Source organism: Fusarium flagelliforme (assembly GCF_020744385.1).
Source record: "Fusarium flagelliforme strain FIESC 12 MPI-CAGE-AA-0113 chromosome Unknown B0J16scaffold_5, whole genome shotgun sequence".
Lineage (NCBI taxonomy): Eukaryota > Fungi > Ascomycota > Sordariomycetes > Hypocreales > Nectriaceae > Fusarium > Fusarium flagelliforme.
Genome location: NW_025763507.1, coordinates 378,705 through 402,689, shown reverse-complemented (window position 1 = coordinate 402,689; position 23,985 = coordinate 378,705). Strand labels below are relative to the sequence as shown.

The 23,985-nt window shown below is 47.9% G+C and overlaps 9 protein-coding genes across 9 annotated transcripts; 6 read left to right on the top strand and 3 right to left on the bottom strand.

Annotated features, from left to right (window-relative positions):
* Nucleotides 1-122: 122 nt before the first annotated feature.
* On the top strand, nucleotides 123-1,087 carry B0J16DRAFT_373036 (molybdenum cofactor biosynthesis protein F; the record flags this gene model as incomplete). The annotated part of the gene is made up of 1 exon (XM_046130507.1): nucleotides 123-1,087. Exon 1 carries the CDS (start codon nucleotides 260-262, stop codon nucleotides 1,085-1,087), a length of 828 nt encoding a protein of 275 aa, XP_045980828.1. The 5' UTR covers nucleotides 123-259.
* Nucleotide 1,088: 1 nt separating this feature from the next.
* Nucleotides 1,089-2,927, bottom strand: B0J16DRAFT_148031 (uncharacterized protein). Its single transcript, XM_046122001.1, has 2 exons — nucleotides 1,897-2,927; nucleotides 1,089-1,847 (listed from the first exon to the last, which is right to left on the bottom strand). The coding sequence occupies exons 1-2, from the start codon at nucleotides 2,898-2,900 to the stop codon at nucleotides 1,310-1,312; spliced, it is 1,542 nt and encodes a 513-aa protein (XP_045980827.1). The 5' UTR covers nucleotides 2,901-2,927; the 3' UTR covers nucleotides 1,089-1,309.
* Nucleotides 2,928-3,214: 287 nt separating this feature from the next.
* Nucleotides 3,215-4,394, bottom strand: B0J16DRAFT_343624 (family 61 glycosyl hydrolase). The gene has a single exon (XM_046128078.1). The coding sequence runs from the start codon at nucleotides 4,259-4,261 to the stop codon at nucleotides 3,371-3,373; it is 891 nt and encodes a 296-aa protein (XP_045980826.1). The 5' UTR covers nucleotides 4,262-4,394; the 3' UTR covers nucleotides 3,215-3,370.
* Nucleotides 4,395-5,701: 1,307 nt separating this feature from the next.
* Nucleotides 5,702-8,646, bottom strand: B0J16DRAFT_400600 (uncharacterized protein; the record flags this gene model as incomplete). The annotated part of the gene is made up of 3 exons (XM_046132532.1): nucleotides 7,841-8,646; nucleotides 7,167-7,784; nucleotides 5,702-7,116 (listed from the first exon to the last, which is right to left on the bottom strand). The coding sequence occupies exons 1-3, from the start codon at nucleotides 8,466-8,468 to the stop codon at nucleotides 5,702-5,704; spliced, it is 2,661 nt and encodes an 886-aa protein (XP_045980825.1). The 5' UTR covers nucleotides 8,469-8,646.
* Nucleotides 8,647-11,165: 2,519 nt separating this feature from the next.
* Nucleotides 11,166-12,757, top strand: B0J16DRAFT_363303 (major facilitator superfamily domain-containing protein; the record flags this gene model as incomplete). The annotated part of the gene is made up of 3 exons (XM_046129867.1): nucleotides 11,166-11,291; nucleotides 11,352-11,591; nucleotides 11,650-12,757. The coding sequence occupies 3 exons, from the start codon at nucleotides 11,166-11,168 to the stop codon at nucleotides 12,661-12,663; spliced, it is 1,380 nt and encodes a 459-aa protein (XP_045980824.1). The 3' UTR covers nucleotides 12,664-12,757.
* A 783-nt stretch (nucleotides 12,758-13,540) lies between these two features.
* B0J16DRAFT_400595 (uncharacterized protein) lies at nucleotides 13,541-15,570 on the top strand (the record flags this gene model as incomplete). The annotated part of the gene is made up of 4 exons (XM_046132531.1): nucleotides 13,541-14,304; nucleotides 14,379-14,493; nucleotides 14,735-15,024; nucleotides 15,243-15,570. 4 exons carry the CDS (start codon nucleotides 13,541-13,543, stop codon nucleotides 15,361-15,363), a joined length of 1,290 nt encoding a protein of 429 aa, XP_045980823.1. The 3' UTR covers nucleotides 15,364-15,570.
* A 601-nt stretch (nucleotides 15,571-16,171) lies between these two features.
* On the top strand, nucleotides 16,172-17,926 carry B0J16DRAFT_269962 (putative arginine permease; the record flags this gene model as incomplete). The annotated part of the gene is made up of 2 exons (XM_046123529.1): nucleotides 16,172-16,695; nucleotides 16,747-17,926. 2 exons carry the CDS (start codon nucleotides 16,172-16,174, stop codon nucleotides 17,924-17,926), a joined length of 1,704 nt encoding a protein of 567 aa, XP_045980822.1.
* A 1,725-nt stretch (nucleotides 17,927-19,651) lies between these two features.
* On the top strand, nucleotides 19,652-21,739 carry B0J16DRAFT_400594 (uncharacterized protein; the record flags this gene model as incomplete). The annotated part of the gene is made up of 9 exons (XM_046132530.1): nucleotides 19,652-19,815; nucleotides 19,867-20,012; nucleotides 20,071-20,214; nucleotides 20,269-20,330; nucleotides 20,377-20,443; nucleotides 20,494-21,056; nucleotides 21,112-21,242; nucleotides 21,314-21,562; nucleotides 21,613-21,739. 9 exons carry the CDS (start codon nucleotides 19,652-19,654, stop codon nucleotides 21,737-21,739), a joined length of 1,653 nt encoding a protein of 550 aa, XP_045980821.1.
* A 1,206-nt stretch (nucleotides 21,740-22,945) lies between these two features.
* On the top strand, nucleotides 22,946-23,951 carry B0J16DRAFT_363302 (peroxisomal d3,d2-enoyl-CoA isomerase; the record flags this gene model as incomplete). The annotated part of the gene is made up of 2 exons (XM_046129866.1): nucleotides 22,946-23,136; nucleotides 23,194-23,951. The coding sequence occupies 2 exons, from the start codon at nucleotides 22,946-22,948 to the stop codon at nucleotides 23,804-23,806; spliced, it is 804 nt and encodes a 267-aa protein (XP_045980820.1). The 3' UTR covers nucleotides 23,807-23,951.
* Between the last annotated feature and the right edge of the window lie 34 nt (nucleotides 23,952-23,985).

Below are 23,985 nucleotides of genomic sequence, written 5' to 3'. Positions count from 1 at the left end.
GGGCACCTCGCACTTTTAGTCTACAACGGGTAAGGCCTGTTTCTTTAGTATGAAGGGGAGATCCACTACTGACAGAGCCGCTTTCAAGCCTAGCGGAATTTCGGACTTTTCGTACAGCAGGTGTTGGAGCAGAATGAAGTGATGGATATAAAATAGCTATTCATCACCACTAATTAGATTTGGAGATTCATCACCACAGTCCAACCGTTCATCATCAAATTAGCACCAAGTGAACTGTTTCTATTTTCACAACTTTACAATGGCACCATCAGCTGTCTCCGAAAACCCCGAGTTCGTCCCCGTCGCCGACTGGCCTACTCTTGAAGCCATGGCCGACGGGTTCCGGGAACACCTCATGCCTGCAAGCACCAAACTTCAAGGCAAAACAATCACACATAAATTCGACAATGGCATGAAGATATCACACGCTTTTGACGGTGACTCTCTCACATGGTCAATCCTCGAGGGACAAGATAGCGGCAAATCCGGCAAAGCAGACTATGAAGCCTTTGAAGTCCGCCCTGACATTTTCTTCATCGACTTCCTCAAGCCAGACTACAACGAGGTCGTCACTATGATTGCCGATCTTAGTACTGGACAGGCCATCACTGGTTTATCTGGTTTCACAGAAAAGGGTGGTGAGCGTCGAACATACACAGCCTTCATGAACGCAACCAGCTACGAAGAAAAGCCCGTGCAGGCCTTTTCCACCACAGAAGACCTAATCGGCAAGCACGTGCTCTACCGGTACAGCAACAAAGATGCATACGAGCACGTCTATCTCAACAAGGGAACGTTTGTGTGGCACTGTCTCGGCGGAGCAGAAAGGGGACTTGCGGATGTTGAGGAGTGCAAGACGCTCAAGCTGCGGGATAACCTGTACTTGTTTTTCTGGACGGAGACGGTTCAGCCTGTTGAAAGCATGGTTGTTATTGATTTGGAGCATATGAGGTCGACGGGACGGTTTTATTGTTGGGATCCTAAGCCCAAGGAGGCTGTGCATTTGAGATTTGGATCTCTTGCTACTGTTCTGGCTCAGACGTCGCCTATGGACACTTTGAGAAAGGTCTCAGGTGGGAAATTGTAATGTTGAGTTTTTTCATAGCAAGATCATTATCGCATTATGTTCCTAAACCTAAACTCCATAAAGAAATTACTAACTAAACCTTTTCGTATTCTGTCTTAACGAATCGCCAGTCTTTTCTTATCCCAAATCCAGACTCATCAGGCGAATGATAGTCGCCACGTGAAACCACACTGTTACCTGCCATCCGACTCCTCAGTCATACCCAACACCAAGTCCAGACTACTAGTCCACAAACAACAAACTCTTCGTAAACCCAACAGCCTCCTTAATCTGATCCAACATGCCAGCATGGATCAAAAGCCCAGCCTGATGGTTCCTCATAACCTGCAGCGAATAAGAGCCCTTATCCTCCCAACACTCTTCATCAAGCTCATCCAGATACATTTTGACATGCGACGCGATATCGGACAGAATCTCAGCATCCAGCGTCGCGAACTGGGCGTACGTCATAGATTCTGAACATGTGGTGTCGCTGTCGATCCAGTCGGAGGGATTATTGGTCAGAGACTTGGCAATGGCCTGCACCACGGCGACTGTTGAGTCGAGGATCTCGTCGTCTATTGTTTCGGGGAACTCGGGGCTGTTCTTTAACCGTCTGAGGAAGTGGCACATTCTGATGAGGTGATCTTTGAGGGTGTAGAGTTCGTTGCGGATGCGGGAGATGGTGGGATTTGGTGGTGGATGTCGGGTTTCGTTTGGGAAAAAGCCGACGGTGGCGGGCGGAAAGCCCATGTGCTTGGTCCGAAACTCATTAAAGTCACTGCACAGATCAGCAGCCAAACACAAGCCACGAAGACAAATTGACTTACACCTTCATCATGGGGAGAAACTCCGCGAAAGAATCGCTCATCTGTCCTAGAGTCACCCCAAAATCTCCAAGCTTCTGATTCGCCTGGAGAGGAATATCTGGCACCTCCAAGAGAACACCCTCCTCAGGCTCAACACACTTCAACTCCGCCATCGTTCTATTTAGCAGCCTGGTTAACTGAGCCAACATGTCGGATACTTCGGGGCTCAATGGAATCTGAACCATGCCTTGTTGCGCGGTCCAGTGCTTGGCGTACGTGTCTAGCATCGACCTCAGTTCCGTTGCTTGTGCTGATAAACCGTCGCATGTCTGTCGAATTTGACTCATTGTGGAAATGCGATGGCCGCCGAGGGTGTGGGCGTATTGGGAGACGTTGGAGAGGAGGGTTATGGTATTGTTGCAAGCTTTGTGGTACTCTCTCGGGTCGTCGATGGGGGCAACGTTCTCGTCTTCGTTTTCCTTTTCTTCATCTTCATCCTCATTGTCGTCTTTTCGAGTTTCTTCGATGTAGTAAGAGAGAAGGGAGCGAGGTTCGGTATGCGGCGATGATTCTTGACGTTCCTTGCCCTTGGCAAGTTTGCGGTCGTCATCCTTGGCTTGTGCGCTGTTCTCGTCCTTCACTTGCAAGGGGGTCTCTTTCTTTTCCCTGAAGATTGTAGAAGTGGCTTGTTGATGTGGGAAATGCGCTTCATACGGAGGGGGATCTGATAATGGGACTTTTTGGCAGGCATTCGGTACAGAAGCGACGTTTGTTGATGACGAAGCAACCGCTGTTGATGAACAAGGGACTGCAGTTGAAGGACTCGTCTCGTTCCTTGGTCGGAGCGGCAGTTGGACGGCTGGGGTGACGATTACCGGGGTCGTTGGCTCAAGCGGGGCCGCAGGCGATGTCGTCCCTGACTCCTCATCAAAAGAGATGACAGATGCTGCGCTGTCGAGCTCTTCCCAGTCGTCGCTGATGGATTCTCGTCGATTACTGGCCATGTCGATATTTGTAGTCATCATGCTGATATTTGTTGAGATACAATTTTGATGAAGAATGAAGAATGATGGTCGTCAGTTGTTATGGCTGATTTAGGCAGACATCGGCTTTGGTTGGAGTGAATCTGCCTTATGTCAGCAGCCTGCCGTGTTACTCTGGCGAGCAGTGGCCAACCAGATTGAGTTATAACTTTCGCTTTCAATTGGAGGGGAACGCAATCATCAATTCACCCAATGAAATAAAGAAGGTGATGCAATCAGAAAGGCGAAGGAGGCAGACCTGGCACGGTCGCACATAAAAGGTCAATCACGGTCATCCGATTGAAATAACGTAGATAGATCAAGGTATAAAATTAAACGAGCTAATGAACCTCAACGATTCATACCTTGTACTACTTCTCAAACACATCCAAACTCTCCGAACTAATATCTAGGAAAATCTTACTGTCTCGCAGTAAAATCACCATATTCTTGAATAACCATCATTGTCGATCTTAGAACTGACGAGCGTGACGGCGGGCCTTCTTGGCGCGGCACCCAACCTTGGTAGGCTTAGCCGCAGCGGCTGTAGGGGTGGGAGTAGTGACAGGCGCAGTACCGTTGGCGGGCGTGCTGGGAACAACAGGAGTAACAGGCTTGGTGGAACCAGAACCAGAGCCGTACATAGCAGGGCCAGGAATCTCGTACTTGGTGGCACCCGAGTAAGGGTCGAAAAGAATACCAGGCTCAGAGTCAGTGTAAAGCTCAGTGGTCAGAGTTCCCTCAGGGTTGTCGGTTCCGGAGCCAGTGATGTCAATGTTGAAGCACTGAGGGTAGTTCTGAGCACCGTTCTTGGATCCGGCGCCGTGAAGAGCGATGATCTCGTGACGGAAAACGTAGCTTCCTGCGGCAAGAGTCTCAGGGACGGTAGTGGTCCAAGTGTTGTTGTTCTTGATAAGATCGGCAGCAGCCCAAGTTCCGTCAAGACCACCAGCATCGATCTTAACCCACTTAAGCTCAGCAGGATCAGCAGCAGTGCACTTGCCCTCGCACTTGGCAACGTAGGTCAAAACAGGACCGATGTGAGACTCAGGCCATGCAGACCACTGGAACTCAACAGAGCCACCAGCCTTGACGCTGGCAGAGGTCTTGCCGGGCGCAGACTTGATGTGGCAAGCAATGTCAGATGTTCCATAGGCATCGGGCGCGACGAAGCCGTTGTCGAGGTTCTCAGCGGACCAAGCGGCTTGGACAGGAGCCTCTCCGCCGTTCTTGACCTTGTAGTAGGATTCGAGGTTGTAGCCGGCCTGGTAGACGCCGTCAACTTTGATGCCGGTGACGGTTCCGTGGGCGAGGACGGAGGAGGCGAGGGCGCCGACGAGAGTAGCTGCGAGCTTGAAAGACATGGTGATGGTTGGTAGTTGTTTTAAAGAGTGGATGTGAAGTAGGTAGTAAATGAGTGTGATAGACCGGCTTCACACAGTGAAAAGAATGAATGAAAATGAAGAAAGAATGGATGCGTTTAGAATGAGAGACCTAAGCTGAAGAAGCAAGATTTGGAAAGGAAATAACTTGACTGTTATATATTCACTGCTTCGCAAGCATCTACAACATCTAATCTCATGTTTCCGAGTATCGGTCTGTCGTTTACTCTAATGCAGGAACAAATAAACTCCCAGTGGTGGAATTGTGACTGGTTTCAGTTTCGTGGAGCTAATTCAGGTACCCCTTCTTGCCTTGCAGCACCAAGCGCGCGGCTCACCTGTCAAAGATTAATTGTTTGGACAAAAGAAGTGGGGTCTTGTTACAGAATCAGTTCGGATGAAAGGTTCTCGCTGTTGTAGAATCTTGCTGGGAGGGATATTCGTATGGACTTCGGATTGTTTCTCGGTACGCGTATAAGGCACGGGGATGGAACAGCTTGGGAAGTCAGCTCCGAGCCAAGCATGCTTCTCCCGAGGTTTGTTTCATATAAATAGATTACGCGTATTCGAAGCGAGGGGATGTCATGTTGACTTAACGGTCTGATGGCTCTTTGTAAACACTTTATTTCCACGCGTCTAGATCTACAAATTAAGCTTTCCATATGGGATGCTTATAATTACCGTAGATCTTGGGGCATACAGCGGCATCGAGTGAAGGAAATCATGCGCTTGACCGTGCACCTCGGACGCTAGATAATAAGGCTTACAAGCTAGTTCCACAGTGGATGTTTACTCCGTAGCGAGAAATTGTGACAGCGATTAACGAGCGGTTCATTTACGTAGCATCCCATCTCCCGAGCCACTATCCCTGTTGACACATCGCGGACCATTCTCTTTTCGTGGTATTGATTTGCGAACCGCTCCACAAATGGTACGAGAGTGACATCTCTGCGACAAATACATCCGAGGCGTTTACTATGATTACATCGATAAACACTTTAGGGTATCTTGACATGTAAAATCACATCGTTGTGAGTAAGATCAATCGGAGTTGAGATGGATAACTGCAATGCTCGAGACTTTAGAGAGGACATGTATACATCTAAGATAAACTGCTAATACGGCAAATTTGTAGACATCTCGCATTAATCGCTCGTAAAAAGGTCGCAACCAGATATGTCATCTTTGCCTACCTACATCTTTTCACAAACAAAATACCACGCTCTTCCGACGGGAAAATTGATACTCGGGGTCTACTAGCAACACATCTGGTTGATAAGAAGCCCGGCAATGCGTGCTTAATAAAACAAAACTTTTGATCGCACGAACTGTCATTTGAAAGTTATCTTTTATGATGAGTCTTATCCTCAGGAAAATTGATTGTGTTTCATTTTATAATTGTATACATACCTTGATATATCCTCAATTCCTTCTAGCTTTCTTAGAGGGAAACCAATTTCTAAACCTCCTGAACTCTCTTGTACCTAGTAGTTCCTCTACGGGGTTCAAAGACCCTATTGTGGACCCTGACGCTGGTGGAGAGGCTTCTGGATCGACAACAGAAGTCCCCGAAATAGTTTGCCCTTGACTCTCAACCGGGGAGGAAGCTGGAATCGATGAAGATGACGAAGCAAGATCCTGACTGATGGTCTGCGTCGAAGTAGTGCTCCCTCCCAGCGCTGATAGATTCGACGACTGGCTCCCAGATCGCGAGATGCTTGCAGAAGAACCCCATGGCCGTTTCCGGTCTATGAGTGGTCCAAATATGACTGCACCACGAGAGTGATCATCCAACTTGACGCATGCCTGAGAGCGACCAGTCCATAGCTTCGAAGATATGAGACTTTGAACAGCGTGATGCTTTGCTGATAATAGTTCACTAGTCTCGCATTGACAGGATACGTCGAATGGATTAATGGATGGTGGGGCTTTCCAAAAAAGGCCAGGCATTACAGTGATCGGACTTGTGTCCAGGTTTCCACCCCCATCATGTATGATGTCTTTTAGATGGCTGGTACTCACACAGAGGAGGTTCCTATTCTTGGGCACCGTCATCCATTCTTTGCATGCCCCGCCCGGTTGAGTCCCAACTGCCTCTATAAGGTCGCCGAAACCTTTGCCGAATAGGATAATAGCATAATTGGCCCTTACAAGATCAGGCCAACCTAGCATAGAAAACCCCAATGTCGTCCTCTTGATGAAGAATGGATCTCTGTTTGTGGAGATATCTGTGAAATCCCAACCTTCGAGATGATCTTGGAAGCGAGACTTGGCATTGAGGCCTTTAGCGGAGGCTTCTGAAGTCACAGTATAATCAAACAGCTTCTCCAATACCTCATACAATTCCTCAACACGGTCTTTAACCGTTGTTCGGGAGGTGGCCACGCACCCTTGTTGAATATCTGTGTCCTTGTCGTACAGCTCCAATTGTTGATTTTTGCTGTTGCGAAGTACCTCGAGCGCAGAATCCAAAGAGTGGGGATTCTTCGATTCTTGAAAGTCTTGCGGCCGAAAGTGAAAGTCAGAGCTGAATTTGTCGGTACTTGAATGTTGGAGTGATGATCTCAGGAGGTGCAACAGCGCCGCATTACCATTAACCAACCACCCACGCTCATCATCAACGTCCCACAGCGTAACATATTTCTTGTCGAGCCACTTTAACTTGTCGATATAGGTGCCTTTGGTTGCTCGCACATGGCGGTCTTTTCGACCGATCGCGAATTGACAGCCTCCAGTGACGAATTGACCAAAAGAAAAAGAAATCTTTTCTAGGGCAAACTCTTTCCCTGGTCGCTGAAGCTGGGAAGCTCCGATATCATAGTTCATATCGGCAGCACCTGATGAGTATTAGTAACTCGAACAGGACGGAACTTCAGGAAGAACGTACCCGTCATGAACTTAGCGTTTGAACACCAGCCTACAACGTGTCGTGCAGCCGTGAGGTCTTGTATGTTAACATCTGTGCACTGTAGACCAGTTGGATTGGGATATGGAAGCCGGCTTCCGTCGTCGCTGTAATAGAGATGCCATAGAACCATGTTACCTATCTTCTCGGTTGGAACCAAGGCAGTCGAGTAACCCTTGAGGTAGTAATTACCTTCGTACTTGTGGATTCGAGGGGACAAATTTAGTCCTGCCATGACGTTCAAGGGCATTTCCAACCCTACTCCGTACCGCTTGCGTCTTGGAATTGGATAGCCTTCCACAATGACTGGGTTACGAAGGATTGCGTGCCAACATTGCCCAGGCTTATATTTTGTAAGGTCCATAGGGAATGTTGGAAAATGGAAAGAGCATTCCGCTTCGTCAGTGCGTGCCTTGAAGATCTTGAACCTCGGTTGACAGGTTGAGAAGCCTGAGTCTGAGCATGATGAGCGAAGAGCAGCACCAAGCCAGCCAATCTGTTCGCCGATGATTGCTATAGAGTCCGCAATCCCTTTGACCTGTGCTATAAGCCCTGACGTTGTAAATCCGCATCGGACGGACGTTTTGTCCTCTAGTTTACCTGGCTTATGTAAACAACTGTCGCTACGTGTATATTTGCTTGATTTCTTAACATACCAGATACTGGATCCTGAGATACCAGAGCCTTTCTCAGAAGCTCCAGAAAGGCGAGGCCAGTAGTGGGCCAAGTTTGATTCAAATATTCCGAACAAGGAAGTATCTGAGCGTCTGTTGCAGTTCCAGTCAAGGTGAGAATCTCACCAAGAAGGCGACCGATGTCACACTGAGTTCCGAATTGTTGATTCAAGAACTCAATAGGGTTCCAAAGTGCAGAAAAGGTCATCTTGTACTGCTGTGATGGTCTCTTCATACCGCCGTGTCCTGAATTCTCGTAGCAGTCGAGAACCTCCTGGTGGATGGAACTGGGTACATCTAGATTCACATCAACCACATCCAGCGCCAACTTCCGACTCAGGCGAGCTACCAGCCACTTGTATGCAACGGAATTGAGAATAAACTCTCGATAGCGTCCTTGGTCGATTACGGCCGGTCGCCCTTTGGCATGATTCAGATCAGCCTGAGCCACTCTCAAGACACCTTCACTTTTTATATTGGCCTTCCATTTTGAGGTGGCATCATCTGGCAAAACTGAGCCATCGTCTTGCTTCGGGGTATCTGGTATTGTGATTTCTGGGATTGGTTTAGGATTAGGCAAAGACCTGTCCTGTGAAAGCATTTGAGTCATGGTGCTTGGAAGTATATGTAAATCCTTCGGGAAGCACGTATCCTGAAAGCTCTTCTCTAAGAGCCTTGGAGAGTTCTCTTGATCATTCAATTCTTCAACAAACCTTTTGAACGCGGCACTTATTTTGCTAGACGAAGGTCAGTCCATTTGAAATTCCCGATACAGCGGAAGAGTGAACAGACTACCCGCGTCGGTAACCAAATAACATAATTTCGTTTTCTGCTTCGGAAGAGTCTCCCAAGCCTAAGCGGAGAGGGAACGAATGAAGGGGTGGCAAAAGTGCGTTGTTCAGCCTTCGTATAGAGTCGAATTCAGGGTCTATCAGACATAGATCATGACAAAACTTCTCAGCAAGCTCTTTATCCCAACCGTCAAGATTAACGGCTGGTATGCTTGAAGCGGTGAAGGAAGCAGCCATGCTATCGGGATCCACGGTCGAATCTCTGATACATTGTTCGCTTTCTTTCACGCTGGCCTTGCCGAGCCCTTCCGTTGGTACTTCAGGCGGCTGCTTTTCTCGAACCATCGATCCGTATCCTTCGTCGTTTTGTAGCGGTGCCTGCCCTGGTTCCACGCTTAAATTGCCGACAGAGCGATTGACGGAAGCTGCCAGTGCTCGAAAATGACTCCCCCTCAGCACTTTTGCGCCACTGCCTGGGAAGATCGCTTCGTGGATACGCCTCCACGACTTTTCGGGCAAGGTCTCCGGACTAACATCCTCGTGAGCGAGTTCGGGTAATGGAATGTTCCTCCACGACTTGAAACGCTCGCTTTGCTCTTGGCTGAGGAGGAAATACTTTGACCTCAATTGCCTGTTTTCCTTTGAGGTTTCTCCAGGGCACTTCTCCTTTTCGTGCTCCGACTTGGCAAGACGAAGAGGTTGGCTAGGCAAGGAGGAGTTAAACTTGTGCAAACAAACCTCACACCAATATTCCGCGCTATGATACCTTTCGATGTGCTCACTAGCATTAACTGTAAGTGAGCGTCTGGTAGGTGGCAGATGTGAAGACTGACTTGTGCTCTTCGATCGTAGGCAGTGCCTCGTTACAAAACTCCGGGTGCCTATCGCCAATGACACAGGGGAACAGGAACTGCGAGCGCAGAGCTTCAGAAGGACTTCCGGCTTTCATCTTTATAAATCACACTTGACGTTTCTGATTGAACCAAGGTTGTAAGGGTGGCTAAAGCACTAACGTAGTTGGCGCCTTCATCTGCCTTCCATACGTACATGAAGTGCGGGGGAAGGACGCAATCTATAGGTGTGAAATTATTGCCACATAGTATTAGAAACAACAATCACAAGTGCTTGTTATGCAGGCTGACGAAGGCTGAGTCTGAGGCCCTCCATATCTCATCCAATCACCTGAAATGTGGCACTTGCACAGCCGAGTTTAGGGAGATTGAAAATGAGGCTCTGCACTTTCGAGAATTCAGCCCAAGCGCACAATTTGCAGCCTGGGCTACTTATCGGTTTGACACCCTTGGCATAACATGCATACAGCTATGAGGGAACCATTTCCGGATTCTGATCGGCCAGGCATTTCTCAAAATGGAGTCTGACTTTCCGAACAGCTTCTCCAACCTACGACTAGAAAAACAGAAACCATTTTCCAGGACAGTGCGGACTACAAAAAGAGACAACCTCTAATATAAAAAGAACTTCAGCGAGTGACATCAAATTGCCCTTTGTCGGGGTGTTCACCAGTGCTGTGTTTTGAGGCTTGATTCCAGTTTGATCCTACACCATCTCTAGAGGATATTATGATCTGACACCAAGACAACTCGTCTTGTGAAACTCCTTTATTGCGGATTAGGACCTACCAAGTTCTTCCATTAATACTTCGGAAGTCACTGTAACACCAGACGCTTTTTTGCCAACTAACGATATGGATTGGAGTACTTATGGGGGCTAGAAAAGCGACCTTCCGTAATTGGTATGGAGGTGAACTAGGTAACCGGGTTAGTTAATGCAAAGGTCGGCTTATAGAACTAAAGGGATTTCCTTATTTTGCATTATAGTAAAGTTTACAAAACTAAGCGTAAAGGTTATTAAGTATTTAGTTAATAGATCTATTACCTTGCTTTATAGTATTTTATAAGTTTCTAAGGAAGCTATTTCTAGCATTTCTAAAGTAGCCCTTATTATAATTAGGTTTAGAACTATAAATAAGATTAAGAGCTCATTATTTACGACCTTATCTCTGGACAAATGCGCTTACCGTAAGCCAAGGCCACAGATCGACGCTTGCGGCGAAGAGTTTTGGACACGGCTCGCGAAGTAAGCACCACAGTAGCGCCGAATCTCGGCATTGAATATGACTGTAAAGGAGCAGCATTTTCTCCATTACCAATCCTACCCTAAATTGTCAGCTGCTTAAACGGGTGAACGGCTGCTTAGACTGTAAAAATTCCGCCTTTAGCGCGCCTGTATTCGAATTATGTCTCCACTTACGGATATTGGCTAACAAGATCCGACTCCCCGGACCGGGGTTTGTTTGGGCACTTTTGACCAACAATACGAATATTGTACCTACCTATCTGATTGAGGCATGAGTCATCAGTGTTGTTTTGTGTTGGTTGTATCCGCAGGATCTGTCAACTTTTCCGCCATTGTTCTCTACCATCATAAGATGCATTTCTTCCACTCATTCTCGCTTCAGACAAACCAACCATAGCTGCCAGAGAGCGAAAACAGCCATGTTACCGCCCGAGACATCGCTTGATGCCCGGCTTGTCACCTGGGTCTCCCCTGATGATCCCGAGAACCCCAAAAACTGGCCCCAAGTACGGAAATGGAGGGCTACCGTATCCGTTTCAGCCTTTGTGCTAATGAACACGCTTTCTTAAACCATCATTGCTCCCGCACTACCCTATATCTCTGAGACCCTCAATGTTACCAATAGCGCTGAGCAAATCTTGATACTGTCTATTTTTGTTCTTGGTTTCGCATTTGGCCCCTTTGTTGCATGTCCGCTGTCGGAAATCCACGGTCGCAGTCGAACCATCCAATCATGGAACTTTCTCTACCTCGTCTTCAATACGGTCTGCGGTCCGGTTAATTCCAAGGCTGCCATGTTGATCCTCCGTTTCTTGGCAGGTTTCTTTTGCAGTGCGTCACAAGGTGTAAGTTATGTACTGTAACCATTTCTGCTAAACCTGGCTTTCTAACATTCTATCACAGATTGGCAGTGGTATCCTGTCGGATCTTTTCAACGCAAAGGAGCGTGGACGAGCAGTTGCCGTCTACAGTATCATGCCCCTTATTGGTCCCGTCATCGGACCTATCGTTGGAGGCGTGATTGCTCGCTATACAACATGGCGCTGGGCATTTTATGCAGCCTCACTTCTTGACGTGATGATTCTGGTTCCTAGCTTCTTCCTTCTGGAAGAAACTTACGAGCCAGTCCTACTGAGACGTAAGAAGCGCCGCCCTGTCAAGGAAAACGAGGGAAACGTGAACTTTTACACGGAATATGACCACCTGGATAAGGACCGTGCAGAAGTTTACAAAGTTGCCATGATCCGCCCTTTGAAGTTATTGGCAACGCAGCCCATTATACAAGTAATGGCATTGTACAATGCCTTTCTGTATGGGCTTATCTACATTCTCTACGCCAATTTCCCTGCGCTTTGGACCGATGTGTACCACCAAAAGCCTGACATCGCCGGTCTCAATTATCTATCCTTGTTTGTAGGATCACTGTTCGCTGCAGAGGTATCTACGCGTGCTATTGATAGTATTCAGAAGCACTTGTCTCACAAAAATAACGGCGCGCACCGACCTGAATATCGAATGCCTGTCATGCCTCCAGCCACGCTTGCACTTTCTGTTGGCATGTTCATGTACGGTTGGACAGCAGACATCAAGGCGCACTGGATATTACCTAACATAGGAGCTGCCATATTCATGGGGGCTGCCATGGCTTGTGCTATCGCAGTTAATACCTATATGATTGATACGTACGGCAAGTATGCAGCTAGTGCACTGGCCGCCATCAACATGTTGCGTCAGATCTTTGGCTGCATTTTCCCCATTTTTGCACCATATCTGTATGCAGAACTGGGATACGGATGGGGGAGCAGTGTTTTAGGGTTTCTGGCCCTGTCTATTGGACTACCTGCCGTTATCCTATTGTGGAAGTTTGGAGGGGCACTGAGGCAGCGTAGCCCATATGCCCAAGACGTGACTAAGTAGATGCGAGAACAGGCCGAATCAAGAGAATGCTATTCCTAAAGTGAGAATTACCTAACATTTGTTGCGATGCTACGGCTGTACTGCTAATTGTCAGCCATCAGTGTCATGATCCCTGCGGCTCGTGCAAGTTAAGCTCGGAATTGTTAGGGTGTAATTGGTCAATGGACATACTGCATATGTCTTGATCCAGCTAGCTTAACTCTTGGAATAAGAACAATATTCACATGCCGTCCACGCAAGATAGACCCTGAAATCCTAATGAGGCACGGCACGACACAGTACAGTAGCCGACAAAGCAACGATATCGGCGCCTGTCAAGATGCTGCCCTTACCAGGTTCCACGAGGGGTGGATATGTCGACATGCATGCATATACAGATGAGATGCATCTGTGTACGTGTACTGTACGAGACGATCTGCATAACCCTACACTCTTCTATCTTGCGACAAGGTTCCACTTCGACTGGAAACCCGTCTTCCCCCAGAAAGCATAGCCAATAAGCGCAACGTATCATTGGTTTTTTTTCTATTAATGCCGTGATTACCGTATCTGAATCTAGAAACTGCCGCGGAAGTGTACCTGGAAATGCCTCATTTGCCTGGGTAGGCAAGAGAACTCCTTGATAGTGCGGGCGTAAGACAGTGGGGACTGCAGATCAGAGATCTTACAGCATGCTGACTGTTATCTTGTGATGAGACAATGCAATGTGTAAGAGGTAAAAGGTGGCACCTATGGCAATGGAGAGAATGTAGTCTCCCTGAGCCTCTACCATATATCGTAACAATCCATATCGGCCTAGTTAATTCTACAGCTACGAGTCTACCTTTACCATTATTCTCTCACAATTACTGATCGTCCTTACACTATCGTCTCAATTATGGCTCCCCATATCACAACCCCCGCTGTCGAAGACTATGTCACTTCAGTCAAGCCCAAGTCTGTCAATGGCTCAAAGCTTGTCAACAACTCCTCAACTGAGTATGGCGCTCACATTACTAAAGACGTTGTGTCTTTCGTGCGAGACCATTCGCCATATTACAAATCTTCGCTGAGTCATCTCCCTCAAGATGTTTCTCTTGCCAAGATTCCTTTGATAGACTCAGACGAGTTCTGGAAACAAGCAGTTGCTAAGGATACCAACGTCCCTACCGGCCCGTTCGTCGATGGTTTGGTGATGGGATCTGCTGATTCAACTTCAGAACCCAAGACTGTCTACTGGACTCGTGATGAGTTCCATAGAATTCTCTCCAGGAAAGCAGAGATCATGTCCAAGCAGAGCGGCATCATCCCTGGTGACCGTATTGCCAACCTGAGTCATATGGGGGGCATGTATGGAGGCTTCATGTTCACCAACCAGGCGCTCATGGAAATGCCAACAGACAACGTCCACCTGCCTATCAGTGGACAAATGCCTCATGACTTCACGGCAGACAGCATTGACAAGTTCAAAGCAACAGTCATGATCAGTACTGTCTATGCTACCACTAAGCTTGCTAGCTGGTTGAAAGAGCAGGGCCGCACTCTTCCTTCAGTCCGTCTCATTCTGTTCATGGGCGAGGCTTTCTTCAAGGATGTCCGTGATCAGTGGACCAAGGCTTTCCCTAACCCTCCCATCGGACCGTACATCTACGGCTCGGTTGAGTGTGGATTACTATCGCTGAGAGCTTGGCCCATGACCCGTTTTCTTGTACCATGCAGCTGCCTTTCTCGTATAGTAAGGATGTTTGGAGCTTTGTGGACAAGAGCTTCGTAGGCTTTCCCTTTGATTACAGAGGCTTCGAAACAATGGCACTCCCACATATCAATGTGAAGCTTGCCTGCCCACGCCTGGTAGGCAGCATAGAAGTTTGTCACTTTGGCAAGAAAAGGGCCTGGATGTTTGGCGTATGGGTGGAAGAATAGTCTGTAGATACGGATTCCCAAGACCTTGAACAGTTAGCAACTTGTCATAGTAGTGTGTAATAATGAAAACATACTGTAGCAAGTATCATACAACATGTTGCAAAAAGGGCCGTATAGGCTCGCAAAGCGATGTTGAAGTAGATTATGAATAGCTATTCAAATGACATAGAGTCAAGTAGAAGCCTTTTGTTCCAGTAGGACTTCCGAAAATTCTCATCCTCCTACGCTCGAATACCTTGACAGCCAGGCATCGAACCCCCTCTCTTCTTTCAGTGTCTATGACACTTGCCTGGACGACACAGGCAATCACAGGAGCGTTGTTAGATTCTCCAACTCGCAGTCTACTTTGCTAGACAGGGATCATTATCTCTCTTTCTTCCAAGGCCAAACGGCATCGTGGAAGAAGGCCGTATTTACTGCGAATACAGTGTTATTTGGAAACTACAAAAGCCACCTTCCGTAAGTGGTATCCGGGCGGACTGGGTGGCCGTTAGTTGATGCAAGGGTCGGCTGACAGGGGTGGAGATCAAACATATGATCGGCGTAAACTTACCCTGATCTGCCTCGGGTAACGGCGAACCCAAGTCAAGACGCTGTCATCGTTAGCTTAGCCGCAAGGTTGGAAGGCTTGAAAGCAGCCCTCGCCACTGCTAGCGCCTTTCTACTAGCGCGGATAGAGAGCTCGTTCAGCATGACAGGAGAGAAGCTTCCGAAATATTTGAGGCCAATACAAGTAATAATGACAAGAGTCTGCATACGCTCCCACTCTCGGGTCCCAATCCCGAACACCGTCACTAGTGGTTTCACGGGCCCTGGAATCTTGATATTTAGTTATTGGTAAATTTATCTTACTTTGTTTCACTTAAACATTCTAACGTTCGCTACGGAGCCCTTCATTATTCTTCAAGTTACATTATATGCATTAATGCTACTGGCTCTGTTCTAACAATCACTCGATGAAGAAATTATTTGAATACTGAAGTTTAATACCGAAGCACACCCAGGTGTCAACATTTTATCTGAGCCATTTTTAGCTTGATTTCAACCGGAGATGATTTGAGCATAAACAAAGTTTGATTACCCCTTACCTCCACACACCCAAGACAGATCACCGGACGATAGCTAGCTCTACGAGATATTCAATATACCTGTGAGGAATAAACACTGCATTATAATCTTTAATCTACCAATGGCCAGCAAAACTAAGTTACCAGAAGATTGTAAAGTTGAAATAAAACTGTAAATGAATTCGTGATGTCCATCCTAATGACAAGACATGTCTGATTGAATTGTTAGAGTAGGTACCCATAAAAGAAACTAGTCTAGGCCATGACTCCCCCAGTCTCGGCTTATCCACCTGCACTTCCTTGAGTCTCCTCTTCTGATGCCGATCTCGACTCCCGTTACCCCAGGCCTCCCCTCCGTAACCCCATGGGGGAACGGGTAATGGGGTTTACGAGACTCCGCAAAGGAAAGCAGAGCTAGGTGTGAATCATGTTGGGAAGGTATAAAGACAAGTGATGCCGCAGCTTACCTCTCTCCTCTCAGCTCTTTCCAGCAATTCCTTGTTCCTCTTTTCTATCTGACTCAAGACAGATTAACGAATATGGCCGTTCTCAAGCCAAACTCCATCTTAGAGGGCCCTCCTCGTTATTCCCTAGAGAAATCTGGTAATGCCTCACAGGCAGAGGGCGCCGGCCCTAAACCTGGCGAGATTTACCCCGTCACCACCGCCAGCGAACTACATCGAGAGATGTCGATTCGGACCCTCTTCATGCTTGGTATCGGCGGTGGTGTCGGCACGGCGTTATTTGTCAGTATTGGCAGTGCTTTATACTCTGCGGGCCCTGCCAGCTTGCTTCTCGGTTTCATCGTCTACAGCATTGTCCTCGCCAACATCAACAACTCGATGACTGAAATGACGACCTACATGCCTGTCACGGGTGGTTTCATTCGACTGGCTGGCCATTGGGTTGACAATGCCCTTGGTTTCGCTGCTGGCTGGAACTTTTACATTTACCTCGGCCTTATTGTTCCTTTTGAGATCACTGCTCTCAGTCTAGTTCTATCTTTCTGGAGCCCAGATATCCCCGCAGGAGCTATATGTGCGGCCTGTATCGTACTTTATTTGTAAGTCCCTCTAATGTCGCTTTACTGGGATAAAAGTTTAACTGTGCACAGTGCTATCAACATTTTCGCCGTTCGAGTTTATGGTGCAGCTGAGTTCTGGCTTTGCTTCGGCAAAGCTCTACTCCTAGTTATCCTTATGATGTTTACCCTCGTCACCATGTGCGGAGGAAACCCAAAACATGATGCTTACGGTTTCCGACACTGGAATCAGCCGAGTCCGTTCCTTGAATATTTCAGTACCGGAAACACTGGAAGGTTTGAGGGATTCCTTACCGCTCTGTGGACTGCGTCCTTTACTTGCGTTGGGCCTGAGTACCTCAGTATTGCAGCCAGCGAGGTTAAGCATCCGCGTACCTATGTTAAGAAGGCTGCTAAGGCTCTCTTTGCCCGTATCTTGATCTTCTTCATTGGTGGCTGTCTGGCCATCACCATCATCGTCTCGCCAAAGGATAAAATCCTTGAGGAGCTCTACGGCCAAGGAAGTGGAGGCCATGGAAGTGCCGCCGCTTCGCCCTACATTATAGCTATGGGGAATCTCGGAGTTACCGGCCTGCCGCATTTGATCACGGCCCTCTTTGCCACCACTATCTTCGCCGCTGGCAATACTTCCCTCTACAGCGCCACCCGCTGTCTTTATAGCTTATCTCTTGAGGGCCATGCGCCTAGGATATTGAGCAAGGTCACCAAGTCTGGCACCCCAATCTGGTCTTTGGTTGTCACCATGGCCTTCCCATTCCTTGCTTTTCTGCAACTTGGAAACGGGTCTTCGACCGTCCTAACCTGGCTCATCAACCTCGCCACTGGCGCAACCTTGATTTACTTCATCGCTGCCCTGATCACCTATCTCCGCTTTTATCGTGCGTGCCAGGTTCAAGGCTTCAACCGGGACAAGCTGCCCTACAAGGGTTGGTTTCAGCCGTACAGTGCGTGGTTTGCTCTCTTTTTTGAGATTATGGTCGTTGTCTTCTATGGTTACCGATCCTTGGTTCCTTTTAATGTCAGTGGCTTCATTACTGCCTATTTCATGCCTCTGTTTGTTCCCGGTTTGTTTGTCTGCTGGAAGGTCTTCAAGAAGACGACGTTTGTCAAAGCAGAGGATCTGGATCTGGTGTGGGAGGCCCCTCTGATCGACGCCTACGAAGCATCGCTGGAAGAGGCTCCTGTTGGCTTTTGGCGCGATGTTTTGCAAATGCTACGGCCTACCAAGAGGAACAAAATGGGCGAGGTCTAAGACGATAGTATTGAAGCTTCCCAAGACTGCCCTCTGGCGTGAACCTTTCGCATGTATGATAGATCTACATCAAGTGATTGATAGAAGATAGAGAGTGGCAATAGAAAGAATAGAATCGCACTTATATAACAAGGAAGTGTCCCTCAACACGTTTTACAGTTGTTACGCGAAATAACGCTGACGGTCCATAAGTATCGTACCATCGGGAAGGAAACCGAAGATCTCGGGTTCATGGAACAGTTGCAGACCGTTCGGAACTCGAAGCCGAGAGCGGAAGCTGGCGCTCCATATTTCAATCTCCACATAGGGTGTCCGTCATTTTGCCGAGCAGAACCCAGGTTGTCCGTTTACGAAAGCCCACATGCTGAGTGATGACCAGAGTTCAAGGACAAGTTCAAGCAAATTTCCGGAGGTCTTTGCACCTTTATTATTAGCTCCAAGCGTATGAGTGTCGGCCCCGCTTCACGTCATAGCCGCAAGTTTACCTACGCTGCCTGGGCACCAAGTCTAATTCTATATACGTCCGCAAACAGCGGTTCAGCTGTCATGGCTACCAGAATTCGCGTTTCCAAACAACCTGATGATTTTTCCGATCCAAGCCCAATGTTCTTATAGCCAGCCTGTGAAAGCCATGGGCTACCTTGAGAGTCTGAGAGATGAGCAATCTCTTGGAAAGGTTCTGGCCTATGCCTATTGATGTACGATTTTCCCTGACCCCAGTCCTTGGTGCAGACAGACATGCTTAGTGACACGACACGACCGAGAACCTTCTTCTTCTACTATGGTTTGTTGATACTCGACACTGGTGAACCAATGATCCTTTTCGGCCGTTCTTACCTTCCTTGAACGGGTGGCAAACAACATCTGATCGATAAGATCATTTGGGCTCACCCACTTACTCAGTATTCTACAGCTAAATCTCTACCTCTATCTCTATCGGGACAAATATTGGCTGTCTTCCGTGTTCAGCCTCCCAAGACCGTTTCACTCTTAGTGAAAAGCGAAATCTACCTAGTGTGCATGTTGCGACTTGATTGATCATTGCCTAGACAGTGAAGGGGGTACACGTTAGAAACCTCACTCAGTAGCGATCAAGCCTGCTGAAAATTTTAACACCGCGTATCTGTCTCTTGTATTGATGGCATGGATGATCTCCTTAGGCGGGATATTGGGAATCTCCATTCTAGCCCAAAGTGGCATTTGTTGTGTCTATGTCCCCGAATCTTTGAGATCCTCTGCTCAGTATCCGTCCCGATTCCCCAACCAGTGCTCGTTACTCAGCGTCGGAGGACTTTTGCTCCGAAGTCCGAGGATGATCTCTCTCTTGAACTTTGGTGCAGGGGAATATCTGAATGACCAAGACTCGAAAGTCAGGCTACCCCATTACTCGTATATCCTGGTTCATTGATACGCTCATAGGCCGGTAGGAAATGTTAACAATAGTCAATTTAAGGTTTGAGCTTAGTCGGTCCGCTGCATGAAGCTTTGGGCGCTTTCACTATCCTTTAACTTACAAATCATCACGAGGCCGCGCAAAGGCACTACATTTCTGGTGACGATATTACAAATCGGTGGAATCAAGCTCTGCCGACGGGCCGCTTAGTCATTCGCAATATGGGCAGCCACCAGCCGGTATACTCTCTGAATTCAATAAATAAGAACAGTGGCCAAGCTCTTAACAGCGATTCACCAAATGGAACTCAATTGAAAGCCTCGTAAGCCAACATGATGGGACTCTCGAATTACCTCATCTTTTTTGTCGTTGGCCTCAGTCAGGCCATTCCGAACGCTAGCAATCCCGCCAAAGCAATTCTAGAACAAGCGATCAATGCGTTAGGGGGTGCTTCTGCCCTCGGAAACATCGAAGACGTGACTTACAGAGGTGCTGAGTAGGTGGTTGACAATCCAACTGTCGCAAGAGAATGCTAAAACGTGCATAGGATCTACCGTTCGAGGTCTACTGCCGAGTCTTTTGCGCTTACAGGTGTGGACAACAGTGTGTCTTCCGTCGGGGTCCAAAACGTTACCTTCTCATTCCATGATGGCCAGCTCACGCAGCGCATTGATAGACGTCACCAAATGGGCCGTGAGTCATCGTCTGCACCTTGATCGACATAGAAGAACGTTAGCTGATGAGCTCCTAGCTTACTGGACTTGGGCGAGACCGGTGCTCAACCCCATTGACATGTCTCTGGTCATCCGAGATGGTGATGACGGATATGCAGCTGTCGTAGAGGGGAGCTACTCCCTTTTTGCCCCCGGTGCCCCTCCCTCGGGGCCTCTTGATGGTGCGTCATTAATTTCCCAGTTCTTTACTTGTATTCTTACTAAACCGTCGGCAGGTCTCTTGGCCGCCTATCTTATCAACGAGGCTACTAAGATGTCGCCTTTGCTGCTCAACAAGGTAGGTCGTTCCTGATCGATCACTCGACCTTTGACTTATTTTCTAGGTCCTTCTAGGTAACAACTATCGTCTCAAGCAAGAAACCTTTACATCAGGAGCGCGACGCACAGCTAGTGAGTGCCATCAGCTAACACCCTCCGTCCGTTTCTGACACAAACCATAGTTCATGATAAGTCTTTAAACATATCTATCATCCTCGATAAGGATACGGCTCTACCTCATATTGTCCGTTCATACGAGAACCATCCATTCTGGGGACCTTCTACCCGCGACTACGTCCTGCAAAGCTACACGACTGTAGAAGGCGTTAAGTTCCCCCGGAGATTTAAGACTGTGTATAATGACGATCGGGTTGTGGAGGACTTTTCTGTGGCTGACGTCCTTGTTAACACGAATCCGGACGTGTCATACTCAACCCCTAGAGTGAAGGCGATTATGCCTCCAACGCGCGATAACGAATATGACTTTGCAGAAATTGGTGAACTCTTCACACCTCACACCTGGGGCGGCGCATACCGGGGGACACTTGCCAATCTTTCGGCGATAAACCCATATCCTGACCTCCCAGGCGTATGGCTTTTGATATTTGAGGACGCTGAGACCTACAGGCAAATGGTCTATGAATTTGACGATTTCGTTGTTGTGTTAGATGCACCTCCCCACCAGAGCCATCTAGTTATCCAGTGGGTAAAGGAGACGCTCAAGAAACCTCTGAAATACGTCTGGGTAAGTTGTACCAGAGCACGAATCGAGAAAGAGAGTGAATTACTGACCCACAAAGCCCTCTCACCATCATCATGATCATGCGTTTGGTGTGCGTGACTACGTCGCTGCTGGTGCCAAAGTAATCGCTCTGGACTTCGCCGTCGACTATTATTCCACCATTTCTGATAAGAGCTTTGCTACCTACTCGTGAGTTGAACCACTATTCGTTCATCTTGACCAAACCCTGATGGAGTCGCTAACGCCCGGCCTCGGTTTAGATCCGATGAACCTTTCGTCCTATCCGACAGCAAAATGCGGGTTACGTTCGCCCACATGAAACATAGTATTCATGCCGAAGATTACAGCTACGCTCTAGCATATCCCACGCACGGCTCCAAGAACAGTACGGTTATTATTTTCGATGCAGATCACTCCAACCCTACTACTGGCCTCTCGCCTAATGATCAGACTCTACTGTTCGGAGCTTTGGGTGATTACGCCCGACACCGCGTTCCACTAAGTTCTATGTGAGCAACTATTCTTTCTCTTGCGAGACTGTCTAACCTTTGAATCTTAGTTATGTCTCTGGGCATGGCGACCGAACGGAGTTTAAGAAGTTGCCCGAGGCAGCTGGGTTTCTTTACCCCAACTATACTCTTGAAGACTACAAGTATTGGAAGCGAGGCCCTATTGGGAACCATTGAAGCTACAAGAGCCCCTGGCTTTCGGGTGTACATTTTACTTCAAAGGAATTGAACTCAGTGTAATATGATCTTTCACGCTGGCAGATTGGTGAGATGTGTAATACAGTCTTATTTAATTTCGCGACTCAAGCCGGTGAATTACTGGATGAGGCGTTGGAAACATGATCCAATTTAACTTCGTTGTAGCTTGCATACAATGCATTGTTACTCCCACCTTTAGATTAAGTGCAGATCTGTTTGTTCCTCGGGATCTTTTTCCGCTTTGCACCTTGCTCACGTATTATCTCCTATGTCGAACGGCCCGTGCATCTATGCGACCATGCTTTGATTCAATTCATTGAAAGTGCATTTTCTTAACTCTGTCAAAGTGATGTGATAGAGGCAATTGCTATCTACTTTCTTCTAAGATTCTAAGAACAATTCGCTGGTCATCGCAATAAGGTTCCATCCGCCGCAGTAAACTTCGTCACATGGTAGCTCGGGTTCGCTTGGAGCACCGCACAGCCTGCCGCGGCAAAATAATGTCATTTCGTTGCCCCATAAAATTGCATCGACCAAGAGGTGTGCTACCCAATATGATGGGAAGAAACAGGATGCCGCTCAAGTGTGACCTGGTAATATCAAGGTCGGTAAAATAGGTCGAGTTCCAGTTTTGATGATAAAGGTAGCATTTAGGAAGGGCTGGTCGAGAATCAACAATGGCGGGTAAGAACAAGTGTCGACTGGTGAGCCGAGGTGAATTCCTCAAGTAGCAGGATGACTTCCATCTTAGCAAAGCCGAGGGAAAGTCGGGGCTGGTTTAGGTTAGCGAGTGAATATTCTGAATATAGGCTTGTCGGCAACACTTAGATGCCATACGAAGGGCAGTGACTTCGCAAAGATGCCCAGTCCCGCTGCGATCAACCAGTGACATTGTCATGGCGTGTTCCACGATAACGAGCTATGACGAGCTCATCCGACCGATCTGCTTTTCAAAATGACCGAGGCATAGTTCAGACAAGATTCCCGCGGCAGCTTTTCTACTGAAGGGGGACGTCGAAGATTACCGCGGGGCATTCGCTTGCCGAGGCGAATAGGAATGAACGAGAGCTACTTATATATATTGCATCGCTGAGCCATCACCGGTTCTGCCTTTCTTATCACCAAGAACATGCTTTAAAATCCGTTTCCTTACTTCACTAGCACTCTATCTATCCGTTACACACAATGTCTGACCAGAACCTCGTTCGCATCGACTACGAAGGCAAATTTGCCATCATCACACTGAACAACCCGAAAAAGTTCAACTCTCTGACACAGAGCTCATTCTCACACCTAGCGGGTCTTCTCAGGGAGGCAGACGCGAACAAATATGTTTACGTCACTCTTCTGATCGGAGAGGGACCCTTCTTCTCCGCGTAAGTCAGCCTTCATCCCCTCGAGTGAGACCAGGCAACCTAACTCGCTTGCATAAGTGGTGCCGATTTGAAAGACAGTCCTCCGTCAATGGATGAGATGTTGTCCCGACCCTATTGGCTTCCTAAGCTCGTCAACAACAACTTGGATGTTGCGAGGGCCTTTTACAGCCACTCTAAAATCCTTGTGACTGCATTAAACGGACCTGTGCTCGGACTTTCGGCCGCCCTCATTTCCCACTCAGATTTCATCTACGCAGTTCCTGATGCGTATCTTATGACGCCATTTAGCTCACTAGGTATAGTTGCTGAAGGCGGTGCCAGCGTTGCGTTCGCGCATAGGATGGGGCCCGGCAAGGCCAACGAAGCTTTGATCCTGGGCCGAAAAATCCCAGTCAGCGAGCTTGTTCAGGTTGGCTTTATCAACCACGTCTTTAAGGACAAGAACAACTTCAGAGCCCAGGTGTTGGAATACATGCGCCAGACCTTTAGCTCTCATCTGGTGGGCTCGAGTTTGCTAGGAACAAAGGCACTAATGCGACGCCGGATCGTGCGTGAGCAGGACGAGATGGCGCCACTGGAGACGTTCCATGGCCTTGAGCGTTTCTGTGAAGGAACCCCACAGGAGGAGATAGGCAAGGTTGTTTCTGGTGTCAAGAAACATCGACTTTGAGAAGGTCTGCTTGTGAAATCGGGGGACGAGGATCGTACTCCACATCCATGAAATGACTGGTCTCTCGATCCCTGTTCGAGACGCCACTGTACACATCTAGCTCCGATCGTCTAGTCAGATTAATCATGCTACCTCGGCGTTGGAGCATTTCAAATTCTGCCGAGGTAAAAATTACTATA

What these genes read in the sequence shown, in the direction of transcription:
- B0J16DRAFT_343624 (XM_046128078.1), bottom strand. Translation starts at nt 4,261, where the DNA reads ATGTCTTTCAAGCTCGCAGCTACTCTCGTCGGCGCCCTCGCCTCCTCC.
- B0J16DRAFT_148031 (XM_046122001.1), bottom strand. Translation starts at nt 2,900, where the DNA reads ATGATGACTACAAATATCGACATGGCCAGTAATCGACGAGAATCCATC. An exon ending in TTTCTCCCCATGATGAAGGT is followed by an intron (nt 1,848 to 1,896) that starts GTAAGTCAATTT and finishes TGATCTGTGCAG; the next exon opens with TGACTTTAATGAGTTTCGGA.